The following is a 16601-nucleotide window of genomic DNA, read 5'->3' as shown; positions in this document are numbered from 1 at the left end:
GATCAGTTTAAAGCTGTCCCTAATTGACCTGAGCAGGTAAGATTAGATAAAGGAAAACTAGGTTACAACATGGCGAAACCTATTGCTTTATGGAAAATAAAAAAAAATTCAAATAGTATAATGTTAAAATTTACACCTACATTTTATTGTCAGGCTAATATTTGCTTTAAATACATCATTCTATCTAGTACTAATTGAGGGCTAAATTACAAGCAAACTGCAATATATATCTCAGGGTGCATTATCATTTGTGCGACCTCCTGCAGAGAATAACACACAATCTGATATTACTCTGATACAAGTTAATGGCTAAATATTTTAAACAAAGCATTTTAAGCGTGCATTTTACTTTTAAAGGGACACTCAAGTCAAAATTAAACTTACATCATTCAGATAGAGCATGCAATTTTAAACAACTTTCCAATTCACTTAAATTAAAAAAAAAGTGCAGTCTTTTATATTCAAACCTTTTGAGTCCCCAGCTCCTACTGAGCATGTGCAAGAATTCACAGAATAAGCGTGTATGTATTTGTGATTGGCTGATGGCTGTCACATGGTACAGTGGGAATGAAAATAGACAAAACTTTTAAAATTGCAGAAAAAACATAATTTATGCTTACCTGATAAATTCCTTTCTTCTGTAGTGTGATCAGTCCACGGGTCATCATTACTTCTGGGATATTACTCCTCCCCAACAGGAAGTGCAAGAGGATTCACCCAGCAGAGCTGCATATAGCTCCTCCCCTCTACGTCACTCCCAGTCATTCGACCAAGGACCAACGAGAAAGGAAAAGCCAAGGGTGAAGTGGTGACTGGAGTATAAATTAAAAAATATTTACCTGCCTTAAAAACAGGGCGGGCCGTGGACTGATCACACTACAGAAGAAAGGAATTTATCAGGTAAGCATAAATTATGTTTTCTTCTGTTAAGTGTGATCAGTCCACGGGTCATCATTACTTCTGGGATACCAATACCAAAGCAAAAGTACACGGATGATGGGAGGGATAGGCAGGCTCTTTATACAGAAGGAACCACTGCCTGAAGAACCTTTCTCCCAAAAATAGCCTCCGATGAAGCAAAAGTGTCAAATTTGTAAAATTTGGAAAAAGTATGAAGCGAAGACCAAGTTGCAGCCTTGCAAATCTGTTCAACAGAGGCCTCATTCTTGAAGGCCCAAGTGGAAGCCACAGCTCTAGTAGAATGAGCTGTAATTCTTTCAGGAGGCTGCTGTCCAGCAGTCTCATAAGCTAAACGAATTATGCTACGAAGCCAAAAAGAAAGAGAGGTAGCGGAAGCTTTTTGACCTCTCCTCTGCCCAGAGTAAATGACAAACAGAGAAGACGTTTGTCGAAATTCCTTAGTTGCCTGTAAGTAAAATTTCAGAGCACGGACTACATCCAGGTTGTGCAGTAGACGTTCCTTCTTTGAAGAAGGATTTGGGCATAAAGAAGGAACAACAATCTCTTGATTGATATTCCTGTTAGTAACTACCTTAGGTAAGAACCCAGGTTTAGTACGCAGGACTACCTTATCCGAATGAAAAATCAAATAAGGAGAATCACAATGTAAGGCTGATAATTCAGAGACTCTTCGAGCCGAGGAAATAGCCATTAAAAATAGAACTTTCCAAGATAACAACTTTATATCAATGGAATGAAGGGGTTCAAACGGAACGCCCTGTAAAACATTAAGAACAAGGTTTAAACTCCATGGTGGAGCAACAGTTTTAAACACAGGCTTAATTCTGGCCAAAGCCTGACAAAAAGCCTGGACGTCAGGAACTTCTGACAGACGTTTGTGTAACAGAATGGACAGAGCTGAGATCTGTCCCTTTAAAGAACTAGCAGATAAACCCTTTTCTAAACCTTCTTGTAGAAAAGACAATATCCTAGGAATCCTAACCTTACTCCAAGAGTAACCTTTGGATTCACACCAATATAGGTATTTACGCCATATCTTATGGTAAATCTTTCTGGTAACAGGTTTCCTAGCCTGTATTAAGGTATCAATAACTGACTCAGAAAATCCACGTCTTGATAAAATCAAGCGTTCAATTTCCAAGCAGTCAGCTTCAGAGAAGTTAGATTTTGATGTTTGAAGGGACCCTGTATCAGAAGGTCCTGTTTCAGAGGTAGAGACCAAGGTGGACAGGATGACATGTCCACCAGGTCTGCATACCAAGTCCTGCGTGGCCACGCAGGTGCTATTAGAATCACTGATGCTCTCTCTTGTTTGATTCTGGCAATCAATCGAGGAAGCAACGGGAAGGGTGGAAACACGTAAGCCATCCTGAAGTCCCAAGGTGCTGTCAGAGCATCTATCAGGACTGCTCCTGGATCCCTGGATCTGGACCCGTAACGAGGAAGCTTGGCGTTCTGTCGAGACGCCATGAGATCTATCTCTGGTTTGCCCCAACGTCGAAGTATTTGGGCAAAGACCTCCGGATGAAGTTCCCACTCCCCCGGATGAAAAGTCTGACGACTTAAGAAATCCGCCTCCCAGTTCTCCACTCCCGGGATGTGGATTGCTGACAGGTGGCAAGAGTGAGACTCTGCCCAGCAAATTATCTTTGATACTTCCATCATAGCTAGGGAGCTTCTTGTCCCTCCCTGATGGTTGATGTAAGCTACAGTCGTGATGTTGTCCGACTGAAACCTGATGAACCCCCGAGTTGTCAACTGGGGCCAAGCCAGGAGGGCATTGAGAACTGCTCTCAATTCCAGAATGTTTATTGGCAGGAGACTCTCCTCCTGACTCCATTGTCCCTGAGCCTTCAGAGAATTCCAGACGGCACCCCAACCTAGAAGGCTGGCGTCTGTTGTTACAATTGTCCAGTCTGGTCTGCTGAATGGCATCCCCCTGGACAGATGTGGCCGAGAAAGCCACCATAGAAGAGAATTTCTGGTCTCTTGATCCAGATTCAGAGAAGGGGATAAGTCTGAGTAATCCCCATTCCACTGACTTAGCATGCACAGTTGCAGTGGTCTGAGGTGTAAGCGTGCAAAGGGTACTATGTCCATTGCCGCTACCATTAAGCCGATTACCTCCATGCATTGAGCCACTGACGGGTGTTGAATGGAATAAAGGGTGCGGCAAGCACTTTGAAGTCTTGTTAGCCTGTCCTCTGTCAGGTAAATCTTCATTTCTACAGAATCTATAAGAGTCCCCAGGAAGGGAACTCTTGTGAGTGGAACGAGTGAACTTTTCTTTTCGTTCACCTTCCATCCATGTGACCTTAGAAATGCCAGCACTAACTCTGTATGAGACTTGGCAGTTTGAAAGCTTGAAGCTTGTATCAGAATGTCGTCTAGGTATGGAGCTACCGAGATTCCCCGCGGTCTTAGTACCGCCAGAAGAGCACCCAGAACCTTTGTGAAGATTCTTGGAGCTGTAGCCAATCCGAATGGAAGAGCCACAAACTGGTAATGCCTGTCTAGGAAGGCAAACCTTAGGTACCGATAATGATCTTTGTGAATCGGTATGTGAAGGTAAGCATCTTTTAAATCTACAGTGGTCATGTATTGACCCTCTTGGATCATAGGTAAAATTGTCCGAATAGTCTCCATCTTGAACGATGGAACTCTTAGGAATTTGTTTAGGATCTTTAAGTCCAGGATTGGTCTGAAAGTTCCCTCTTTTTTGGGAACCACAAACAGATTTGAGTAAAACCCCTGTCCCTGTTCCGATCGTGGAACTGGATGGATTACTCCCATTAACAAGAGCTCTTGTACGCAGCGTAGAAACGCCTCTTTCTTTGTCTGGATTGTTGACAATCTTGACAGATGAAATCTCTCTCTTGGAGGAGAGTATTTGAAGTCCAGAAGGTATCCCTGAGATATTATCTCTAGCGCCCAGGGATCCTGAACATCTCTTGCCCAAGCCTGGGCGAAGAGAGAAAGTCTGCCCCCCACTAGATCCGATCCCGGATCGGGGGCCCTCAATTCATGCTGTTTTAGGGGCAGCAGCAGGTTTCCTAGTCTGCTTGCCCTTGTTCCAGGACTGGTTAGGTTTCCAGCCTTGTCTGTAGCGAGCAACAGCTCCTTCCTGTTTTGGTGCAGAGGAAGTTGATGCTGCTCCTGCTTTGAAATTACGAAAGGAACGAAAATTAGACTGTCTAGTCTTGGCTTTGGCTTTGTCCTGAGGCAGGGCATGGCCTTTACCTCCTGTAATGTCAGCGATAATCTCTTTCAACCCGGGCCCGAATAAGGTCTGCCCTTTGAAAGGTATATTAAGCAATTTAGACTTAGAAGTAACATCAGCTGACCAGGATTTTAGCCACAGCGCCCTGCGTGCCTGAATGGCGAATCCTGAATTCTTCGCCGTAAGTTTAGTAAGATGTACTACGGCCTCCGAAATGAATGAATTAGCTAGTTTAAGGACTCTAAGCCTGTCCGTAATGTCGTCCAGAGTAGCTGAACCAATGTTCTCTTCCAGAGACTCAATCCAGAATGCCGCTGCAGCCGTGATCGGCGCAATGCATGCAAGGGGTTGCAATATAAAACCTTGTTGAACAAACATTTTCTTAAGGTAACCCTCTAACTTTTTATCCATTGGATCTGAAAAAGCACAGCTATCCTCCACCGGGATAGTGGTACGCTTAGCTAAGGTAGAAACTGCTCCCTCCACCTTAGGGACCGTTTGCCATAAGTCCCTTGTGGTGGCGTCTATTGGAAACATTTTTCTAAATATCGGAGGGGGTGAGAACGGCACACCGGGTCTATCCCACTCCTTAGTAACAATTTCAGTAAGTCTCTTAGGTATAGGAAAAACCTCAGTACTCGTCGGTACCGCAAAATATTTATCCAACCTACACATTTTCTCTGGTATTGCAACTGTGTTACAATCATTCAGAGCCGCTAACACCTCCCCTAGTAATACACGGAGGTTTTCCAGTTTAAATTTAAAATTTGAAATATCTGAATCCAGTCTGTTTGGATCAGAACCGTCACCCACAGAATGAAGTTCTCCGTCCTCATGTTCTGCCACCTGTGACGCAGTGTCTGACATGGCCCTAATATTATCAGCGCACTCTGTTCTCACCCCAGAGTGATCACGCTTACCTCTTAGTTCTGGTAATTTAGCCAAAACCTCAGTCATAACAGTAGCCATATCCTGTAATGTGATTTGTAATGGCCGCCCAGATGTACTCGGCGCTACAATATCACGCACCTCCCTCTGAGCGGGAGATGTAGGTACTGACACGTGAGGCGAGTTAGTCGGCATAACTCTCCCCTCGTTGTTTGGTGAAATTTGTTCAATTTGTACAGATTGACTTTTATTTAAAGTAGCATCAATACAGTTAGTACATAAATTTCTATTGGGCTCCACTTTGGCATTGCAACAAATGACACAGGTATCATCCTCTGAATCAGACATGTTTAACACACTAGCAAATAAACTTGCAACTTGGAAATACAATTCAATTAGAATAATATTAAAACGTACTGTGCCTTTAAGAAGCACAGAAGATCTATGACAGTTGAAAATTAATAAATTGAAACAGTTATAGCCTCAATCCTTGTAAACAACACAACTTTAGCAAAGGTTTAATCCCATTAGCAAAGATAACAAATTCTGAAAGCAGGAAACAAATTACAGAATAAACGTTTTTTATCTCAGTCAAACTATAATTCTCACAGCTCTGCTGAGAGAAATTACCTCCCTCAAAATAAGTTTTGAAGACCCCTGAGCTCTGTAGAGATGAACCGGATCATGCAGGGAATACAATGAGCTGCTGACTGAAATATTTGATGCATAGTAAAAGCGCCAAAAAACGGCCCCTCCCCCTCACACACAGCAGTGAGGGAGAACAGAAACTGTCAGAAAAACAGATTAAGCAACTGCCAAGTGGAAAAATAGTGCCCAAACATTTATTCACACAGTACCTCAGCAAATGAAAACGATTTTACATTCCAGCAAAAACGTTAAACATAATCTCTAGTTATTAAACAGCTTTATGTATTTCTTACAGTGTAATTCTAGTGAAGTACCATTCCCCAGAATACTGAAGTGTAAAGTATACATACATGACATTATATCGGTATGGCAGGATTTTCTCATCAATTCCATTGTCAGAAAATAAAAACTGCTACATACCTCTATGCAGATTCATCTGCCCGCTGTCCCCTGATCTGAAGTTTACCTCACTCCTCAGATGGCCGAGAACAGCAATATGATCTTAACTACTCCGGCTAAAATCATAGCAAAACTCTGGTAGATTCTTCTTCAAACTCTGCCAGAGAGGTAATAACACACTCCGGTGCTATTTTAAAATAACAAACTTTTGATTGAAGATATAAAACTAAGTATAATCACCATAGTCCTCTCACACATCCTATCTAGTCGTTGGGTGCAAGAGAATGACTGGGAGTGACGTAGAGGGGAGGAGCTATATGCAGCTCTGCTGGGTGAATCCTCTTGCACTTCCTGTTGGGGAGGAGTAATATCCCAGAAGTAATGATGACCCGTGGACTGATCACACTTAACAGAAGAAAAAATCTACTTTTCATTTGAAGTTCAGACTAAGTGCTATTGCATTGTCTTGTTATCTTGCATTTGTTGATTATGCAAATCTACTGTGTTGACTGGTCCTTTAATGAATACTGCAGGGAGTGCTATCAGTGCATTCATTTCATTTGTACAGGTATTACAAGTGGTGAGTCAAGTGTTGTGCTGAAGCAAAATTGAAAATACCGCTTTCTGAGACTCAATGAAAAAGATTATTGCTTGTTAATTTCCAATATTCTCACTGCTTAGAGTTGAAACTGACGGTTTTATATTTCTTTAAGTGAGGTATTTTGCACACCTATGGTGTCATGCAGATGTTAGTGCGCCCTAGACTTTCAATTGAATAATAAAAACTTTGGACATATAATAGAAGCACTATTGATTGCGCTAAATCAATATTACCATACAATAGTGCTGATGTTTTTGAGCTCCACTTTGTCCAGTTAATATTAATTAATGGGACGTGTGCAATTAATAATTTCATATAATTTTAAACAATTGCCTAAATAACAATTTAGGGTCAGATTTCAATTGGATCGCTAAATATTGCTTTGATGAAAGCAATATTTGCACTCCACTATGTAATACCAGCGCACGCTATATTTATATATATTTATGTGTTAATATGTCTATATACACATAATAACACATAAATATATATGTATATAGTCATATACACTTATATTTACAGGGAACACACAGTTCCCATAGACCGCAATGTAAAGGCACTTTTCAGTGCCTTCTTTTTTCTAACAACCCACTCCCATCAACTTTAGCCCCAAAATACTGCCTAGTACAGTAATTTTATTAAAAAAATAAGATGCTGCTATCTTTATTTTTAAATAAAATATGCTAGACTGTATTTTGGGGACTTTGGGGCACATTTATAAAATTACTAGAGATGTGATCTCTGGGTAATTTTATAAGAGCTAATTGTTACCACAAACTCGCAGTAGCAATAACCAGCCAATTGTAATGGCTGATTAAATATTGCGCACCCAGAAAAAGGTGCGCTATAATTTAGCGCTCCACTTGTAATCCAGGCCTAAATGTCCAAACACTTCATCGTCAACGCAAATAGAACATGATGATTGTATTTAAGTTTCGTCACAGATTTTGTAGATTAAAATTTTGATCTGAGTAATATTCAAGCATGTATTAGAAAAAAAATATTAAGAAAAAAAATCATGAAAAAAAATCTGCTGGAAAATTGTTTTCTGGTGGACTCAAATATAAGTATCAGTTTGCCACCATATAAGGTACAGGAAGAATCTTGTGATAAGTGGGTTATCACAGAGGTTTCTAATGTAATGGTATGGTTTTGAACAAAACCCTGCGGATAGTCAATGCAAAACTGTTTTGATAGATAGAAATGGGAGCAAAAAAAATTTAAAACACCCCCCAATCACAAAATATTAGAAGCAGAGGGGGGGGCGGAGCCAGCCACCGCCAGATATGGCTGCATAGTAAGGAAGCTCCGGGCTACCAGGTACTTCCTAACCATATTATAAGCCCTAGGTGCTAACTAACAACATACCCCAAGACCTCTTCTAAAGCCGTGCACTACGGTGCATGCAAAGATAGAGCCTAAACATCGGGATCTGAGAGATATGTGAACGGAAGCGCCATGTAAGCAGAGATCACTAGGCCTCAAACCGTGACGCACATTCAGAAGCGGAGAGACGGAGCACTACAGAGCGGCACCGGAGGCAAGTTATAAGTAAAACACCTACACCCTCACGGTCAGCGACCCCTCTCCAGCCAGATACGGAGCACACCGAGCAGCTTTGTCAGCACACACCTGATCCAGAGGGGATATAAGAGTGCAGTAGGGGCCGACATATAAGAGGTGCCCCTAGGCTAACTGGTATACACTAACAAGGCCTGACATGCTCGTACCATGAGACATAATACCGATAAGGGCTTAAGGGCAATTGGTTAACTCTAGGCTGAGATAATAAATGACAAACCACAAAGTTCCATCAACAAAAAGTACTCAGCAGTGAGCAACTACACTAACAGATATAAATGGAGAATTAAAAGACCGCTAAGCAGAGTGTCAGCTAGATCCCTGCATGCAACCTGCAATATAAATGCATCAAGCAACATCATTACGCTAAAACAACAACAGTGAGTGACATACTATAACCCTCTTAATTTACACAACACGAATAGATCTGTTGGACATAAAAACTATACTTCTGACCATCTGCTGTGTTGCGACAGTGAAACACACTACGTATATCCCACAAGATGGCGTCCAGGAGACCCCCTAAATCTGATAAAGCAGGCAAACCCCAAACAACCCCTGCAGGCAAGATGAAAAACTTCTTTAAAGTACTTGATACGACAGAACCTGCCATCACTGGCACACAAGATCTGGATAGCAACCAGTCTGACACTGAATCATCAGAAATAGGACAATGCCCTAAAGAACAGCTCACGAAGGCCGATCTAGACAACCTACCAACAAAAGCGGATTTTGCATCCCTCATAGCACAAGTGGGGAAAATGATCAAAGATGGCCTCAAAGAGGTCAGGAAGGACATCTCCGAATTAGGAGAGAGAGTACTACACCTTGAAGATGATCTAGAATCGGTACAAAAAGAGGCTGATTTGCAAAACAGAATTTTAGATACTCAAGACTCAACAATCCTACAGATGCAAATGCAATTGGAAGACCTAGACAATAGGGGTCGCCGCAGTAACATTAGAATACGAGGGGTCAGTGAAAAAATCACTCCACAACAGATACCACTATACCTGCAGGCACTGTTTCAAACTATCCTACAGACCCCAGAGAATCCCAACCTGCCTGTAGAGAGAGCGCATCGTGCCCTCAGGCCTAAACCACCTGAAGGAAAGCCTCCAAGAGACATTATCCTCAAATTCCAATCTTTCAATGACAGAGAAAAGATAATGGAAGCCTCAAGGAAAATGAGACAAATCTCCCACAATGGAGATAGCATCCAAATCTACGCTGACCTAAGCATCATCACATTGAACAAACGAAGAGAGGCCAAATATCTAACTCTACATCTACAGGAACTAAAGATACCATATAGATGGGGATTCCCGTTTTGTATAAAAGTGATACAAGGATCAACTGTTGCTATCTACAGATCCCCAGAAGATCTGAGAGACTTTTGCAAACACCTGAACATCCCGGAACCCGCACTGCCCAGGTTAGATACCCAAACTCCAAAAGACAACCTCAAGCTCACTAAAGATCCAAAGCCTCGGGGGAGTTCATGGTCCAGAATCAGTAGGAAAAGACATCAATCAGCCTCCGGATCAGTAGATGAAGGGTCACACTCGACATGATAATAGAGGACTTGACAGAGTTGTTATTTGAAAATGTCAATAATCATTGCATATAGATGCAATGTTACACATGCTCTTCCTACCCATAAAGGGACTATAACCCATATCCCACCTCTACCCCCTGGTATAACGGTAGTGTGAGTATGAGCTTTCATTAGTAACTGCCTTATGATGATCTGACAGACAGGTATGCAAACTGTTAGATTCCTTTGTGATTCTCCTTAATGACTAGCCTTATACTGTTTATCTTTGTATTCTCTCATGTCTCTCTTACAGTATGGAACAATCATAAGTAAAAATTACACCTAGTCTAAATAACATCATAAGAAGTACTGATACTCCCATGTCCGTATTTTTATGCGAACTGGGCAGTATCCCCTTTCACCATATGAATTGTATATGTATTTATGCAATCCTTATACTTTCATTGTTGTTTGTTGGTTAAATGTTAAGTTAGTTATGTTGAATAGTTGGTTAAGTTATAGAATCACTGAAAAAGTTCATGTCTTTCTGGTTCTACATGTGATTTTACAGGTTCAAATGAATGGGTCCCATTACAAGCTTTCCAATCTTAAGGGTAAACATAGGAAACAAACTCAACCCCACCGATGTCCACATTGATAGGAGCTAGACACATTAATATCCTCACACAAAATACCAAAGGCCTGAATTCTCCTGTAAAAAGATCGATAGCCCTTAATTGGTTTACTAGACAGAAAAGTGAAATAATATTTATCCAGGAAACACATTTTAAAGACGGTAGCACGCCGAAATTTTCCTCAAAGCACTTCCCAACAGGTCACTATAGCTCCCACCCACATAAAAAGATAAACGGAGTAGGCATACTGCTACACAAAAACATCCCCCTACAGAACATCACTACACATAAAGATACAGAAGGCAGATACCTAATACTGGTAGGTGAACTATATAATAAGCCGATAACTTTAGCTAATGTATATGCACCTAACAGAGGGCAAGCTAAATTTTTCAAAAAACTCACGAACAAACTTCTAGAAGTGTCAAAGGGATCCACAATACTAGCAGGAGATTTCAATGTAGTTTTAAACCCCAAGCTAGATAGCTCACAAGCAAAAAGCTATTTGTCAGATAGCACGATTAGAAACATAGCTAGTAGTTTGAGAACCTCTTCATTAATAGATGTATGGAGAACTCAACACCCGACACAAAAAACATTCACCTTCTTTTCTACTCCAAATAGATCTCACTCAAGGATAGACTATATATGTGTAGATCAGTTAAGTCTGTCCCTGGCAAAAAACACAGATATTGTACCAACCCCTTGGTCAGACCACTCAGCGACCACTTTAACTCTGGACTGGCCAGACCGCCCAATAAGGGACTTCTGCTGGAGATTGGATAACACTCTACTTTTACAGGAGCATATCCCTGTTAAAATAACCAAATCTCTAACTGAATACTTTAGATACAATCAAAACGCAGATACTGCCCCTACCACAGTATGGGAAGCTCATAAAGCCGTTATTAGAGGGGAATTCATTAAACAAAAATCAATCCTTAACAAATCCTATAATCAGGAATACACACAATTATTTCAAAACCTGAGGGAAGCGGAGAAACTACACCTAGATAACCCCGATTCCCAGATTAGCCTCGATGGTCTCACAGCAGTAAGAAGGGCCCTGAACAATTTACTAAACAGAGAAGTGCATAGAAAGGCATATTACTTAAAGAAACTTTACTTCACTGAGGGGAACAGAGCAGGACCACTGCTAACCAGAGCTCTAAAGAAAAAATCACTTGGGAATTATATCCATAAAATGCAGGACAAAACAAAACAGGAAACCTTTGATTGCAAAGAAATAGCAAATATATTCAGTAGCTACTATAGATCTCTTTATAACTTAACACCAATTGTAGACCCTCCCCTATCAGGCCTGATAAAGGAATATATAGATAAGGCGGACCTCCCAGTCATCCCACAGGACATAGCTAAAACTATGGAAGCCCCGATTACAGAACGAGAGATAACCGACGCAATAGCGAGCTTACCCACACAAAAGAGCCCAGGTCCAGATGGACTCACAAATATGTACTATAAGAGATTCCAATCAACACTAACCCCACATTTAGCAAGTATGTTTAACTATCTAGATAAGGAGGGACAGCTATCCCCACTGCTCCTAGAAGCGCACATCACCGTATTACATAAGGAAGGGAAACCCACAACACAACCCGAGAGCTATAGGCCAATTTCATTGCTTAATGGGGACATAAAGATTTATGCCAAAATATTAGCGAAAAGAATTAGTGCAATTTTACCGTCAATCATCCAGTTAGACCAGGCGGGCTTTGTTCCGCACAGGGAGGCCAGGGACAACACAATTAGAACTGCCCGTATAATAGAGTATGTAACAACCCACAAGATCCCAATGGCCCTGGTCTCCACTGATGCGGAGAAAGCTTTTGATAGGGTGGCTTGGCCCTTCCTCAGAGCTTCTCTGCAGAGGTTTGGATTTGGGGAGATTATGATTAAGAGAATCTTCCAACTCTATGACTCTCCCTCCGCCAAAGTGAAAGTTAATGGGGTTTTGTCCCAGGGATTCCCAATAAATAATGGAACGAGACAGGGATGCCCGCTCTCGCCGGTCTTGTTTGTACTAGTCATGGAGGTTCTGGCATCCAAAATACGCTCTAACACAGAGATAGTGGGTATAAACATAGGCCCAAACCACTATAAGCTCTCGATGTTCGCAGATGATGTCTTGTTGACATTGTCCTCCCCAGACAGATCTATCCCTGCGCTAATTGAGGAATTTGATGAATTTAGCAAGATGTCCAACTTCCTCATAAACCAACAAAAATCAGAGATTCTATGCGTAGCTATGACCCGGAAGGGAGGATTGGCACTTAAAGATCTCTGCCCATACAAGATACAAACCTCACAACTAAAGTATCTGGGAGTATTCCTAACCCCTAAGATTACTCACTTATTCGAAGCAAATTATAAACCATTGCAAAATACAATAACACATACTCTCCAGAATTGGAGAGATAAACCCATATCGTGGTGGGGTAGAGTTCAGGCGATAAAAATGTCAATACTACCGAAGATTCTATACACCTTGCAGGCAATCCCAGTTACCTTACCTAGACTATACCTCACACATCTACAAAAACTCATACACTCATTTATTTGGGGCAAGATAAAACCACGCGTCAACGCGGCCACTATGCACAGAGCAGTGAGGGAGGGTGGCCTGGGAGTACCAAAACTAGAAACGTACTACCACTCAATAGCCCTCCAGCACATTCTAGATTGGCACATAAAGAAAGATGATAAAGCCTGGGTGTCCTTAGACTCCCAAATCCTTAGAGCCCCAAGGCCTGGTGCCATCTGCTGGATGGACAAACGTCTCAGACCTACGGTCTGCCAGACATCAATGCTTTATAAACATATATTGGAGGTATGGGACTACCTAAACCAAAAGTTCCCTAAGCTATCAACACCCCAATCCCCCCTCACTCCAATATCAGCAAATATGGAATTAACAGGAGGATATGAACCCATACAGGGAGTCCGAGTCACATGGGAAATACCTGATTCCTTACCAATAATTAATTTCTTAAACAAGAGAACATTGAAACCTAGACAGGAAATGACACAAATACTACGGGGGGCCTTCACATCATGGCTCAAATACACACAACTCTCACATTACATAAATAGTAACCAAAACAAGCAGGATCTAACTAGACCCCCGACTGCTTTTGAAAACTTGTGCCTGTTAGCCACTCCCGCTAGAGGTACCCTTTCCATAGCTAAAAGAACACTAGATACAGCTACGCAAATGCACCTCCCAACATACACTGAACACTGGCAACAAGACTTAGGCGTAGTGATAGACGAGGAAACCTGGAGAAAAATCTTTAATAACACCCGAAGATCATCTACTTCCACTAAAATAGTTGAAATGAATTTTAAAATACTGATGCGGTGGTATCTCACACCACATAGGCTACACAGAATCTACCCCGCGTCTTCGGCCTTATGCTGGAGGAACTGTGGAGCTACAGGGACTATGGCTCATGTTTGGTGGCTCTGTCCTAAGATTAAACCCTTCTGGAGTAAGATCGAACAGATACTACAGAAATTAGGGGGCACAGACTTCACATTAACACCATTAATAGCATTATTAAATAATACACCTAGTTGCAGATGCAGAATCCGTCAGGGCTTAATTCAGATAAGCTTGAATAGTGCAAAATCCCTAATATCCCTTAACTGGAAATCCCCTTTGATCCCCACAATCCAGCAATGGATCTCGAAAATGAATGATATACTCCCACTAGAGCAATATGGTTACTACAGAAGAAACCAACTAGGCATATTCCTAGATATGAAACTTTACTGGGAGGATCTAGTCAACTCGGCTGACCTGAACATTTAATGTCCCCAAAACAAAATAAACACGATTAAACAGACATAAACATTAAAATAGAGAAACAGTTACGAGGCCATGCCACACCAAACATATTTAACAGGGGCCCCAGATATGACATTAGCTAAACCCTACCCTTTTGCATGCACAAAAGATAAGATACTTGGACCATCCTATCACAGACAGAACTTGTAGAACTGTTGTTTTGTTAAAATAGTTGTATAGTTATTTAAGTTTTTTGTTTTAATTGGTTATACGCATCAATACTTAAGTACTGGACTCGTGAAGTTAATAAAATAAAATATGCTAGACAGACTCGCCAAGATGCAAAGTCCTATGGGACTGATGGACACAGAACTTCTCACCCATGCCATACCGAGACCATTGTATAAGCCCAGAAATGTAACATTAACAGAATCTGTCAGATGTTGTAACGTCATTAATGTGTGAAAACCAATAAAAATTATGTTTCAAAAAAAAAAATATTAGAAGCAGAAAACAATTATTCACAAGTGGAATAGAAATCACCTTGGCTAATACACCATTCCAAGAATAGAAGGATACGAGTATTTCCTTGACAGGTCATGTAGTCTTCTAACAGCAGGGGAGCCACTGTGGACAAAGTTGCAATGGCATGAAGCTGTAATTCCTCAAATCGTGCAGTAGGCCAATCTTGGGCCCCAGGTTTTTCATTTGATTTCACATAATTGAAAAGAGCCAACACAACCTTTCCGTCGTTGAGTAGCTTAAACAGAAAACAAATGTTGTGAGTACTTAGCACATATATAAAAAAAATCCTTATACTCAAATACTAGACAGCAGTAGTAAAAGGGACAGTCTACACCCGAATTTGTATTGTTTAAAAATATAGATAATCCAGAGGTTTCATTTATATATGCCTTATATTAATATTGTCACCTGGTTGTTTACTCTCACAAATATATTTCTATTTATATGCTTAGCTCGCAAGTTACTACTGATTTTGAAGTGAGGCATTGTTTCATTATCTAATCACCATACTGTCTTAGCCTGACAATACCTTGTATCCTTGTTATGTTAATGTACAAAAAACATAATTTATGTAAGAACTTACCTGATAAATTCATTTCTATCATATTGGCAAGAGTCCATGAGCTAGTGACATATGGGATATACAATCCTACCAGGAGGGGCAAAGTTTCCCAAATCTCAAAATGCTTATAAATACACCCCTCACCACACCCACAATTCAGTTTAACGATTAGCCAAGCAGTGGGGTGATAAAGAAAGGAGTAGAAAGCATCAACAAAGGAAATTTGGAAATAATTGTGCTTTATACAAAAAATCATAACCACCATAAAAAGGGTGGGCCTCATGGACTCTTGTCAATATGAAAGAAATTAATTTATCAGGTAAGTTCTTACATAAGTTATGTTTTCTTTCATGTAATTGGCAAGAGTCCATGAGCTAGTGACATATGGGATATCAATACCCAAGATGTGGATCTCCACTCAAGAGTCACTAGAGAGGGAGGGAATAAAAATAAAAACAGCCATATTCCGCTGAAAAAAATTAATCCACAACCCAAAAAAATAAGTTTATTTTCATTTTTGAAAGAAAAAAACTTAAATCAAAAGCAGAAGAATCAAACTGAAACAGCTGCCTGAAGAACTTTTCTACCAAAAACTGCTTTCGAAGAAGCAAATACATCAAAACGGTAGAATTTAGTAAATGTATGCAAAGAGGACCAAGTTGCCGCTTTGCAAATCTGATCAACTGAAGCTTCATTCTTAAAAGCCCATGAAGTGGAGACTGATCTAGTAGATTGAGCTGTAATTCTCTGAGGCGGGGACTGACCCGACTCCAAATAAGCTTGATGAATTAAAAGTTTCAACCAAGAAGCCAAAGAAATAGCAGAAGCCTTCTGACCTTTCCTAGGACCAGAAAATAAAACAAATAGACTGGAAGTCTTCCTGAAATCTTTAGTAGCTTCCACATAATATTTCAAAGCTCTTACCACATCCAAAGAATGTAAGGATCTTTCCAAAGAATTCTTAGGATTAGGACACAAGGAAGGGACAACAATTTCTCTACTAATGTTGTTAGAATTCACAACCTTAGGTAAAAATTGAAAAGAAGTCTGCAAAACTGCCTTATCCTGATAAAAAAAATCAGAAAAGGAGACTCACAAGAAAGAGCAGATAACTCAGAAACTCTTCTAGCAGAAGAGATGGCCAAAAGGAACAACACTTTCCAAGAAAGTAGTTTAATGTCCAAAGAATGCATAGGTTCAAAAGGAGGAGCCTGTAAAGCCTTCAGAACCAAATTAAGACTCTAAGGAGGAGAAATTGATTTAATAACAGGCT

At 40.7% G+C, this 16601-nt stretch overlaps 1 protein-coding gene across 1 annotated transcript in view; it reads right to left on the bottom strand.

Moving 5' to 3' along the window:
- Positions 1-16601, bottom strand: part of CFAP69 (cilia and flagella associated protein 69) — a 292339-nt gene that overhangs the window by 148188 nt on the left and 127550 nt on the right. Inside the window, exon 12 of the mRNA XM_053715703.1 lies at positions 14785-15001. Within this exon, the coding sequence (XP_053571678.1) occupies positions 14785-15001 (217 nt within the window). The remainder of the gene's footprint in view (positions 1-14784; positions 15002-16601) is intronic.

The sequence above is a fragment of the Bombina bombina genome, chromosome 5 (assembly GCF_027579735.1).
Source record: "Bombina bombina isolate aBomBom1 chromosome 5, aBomBom1.pri, whole genome shotgun sequence".
Taxonomy (NCBI): domain Eukaryota; kingdom Metazoa; phylum Chordata; class Amphibia; order Anura; family Bombinatoridae; genus Bombina; species Bombina bombina.
This window is presented reverse-complemented; position numbering and strand designations above follow the sequence as displayed.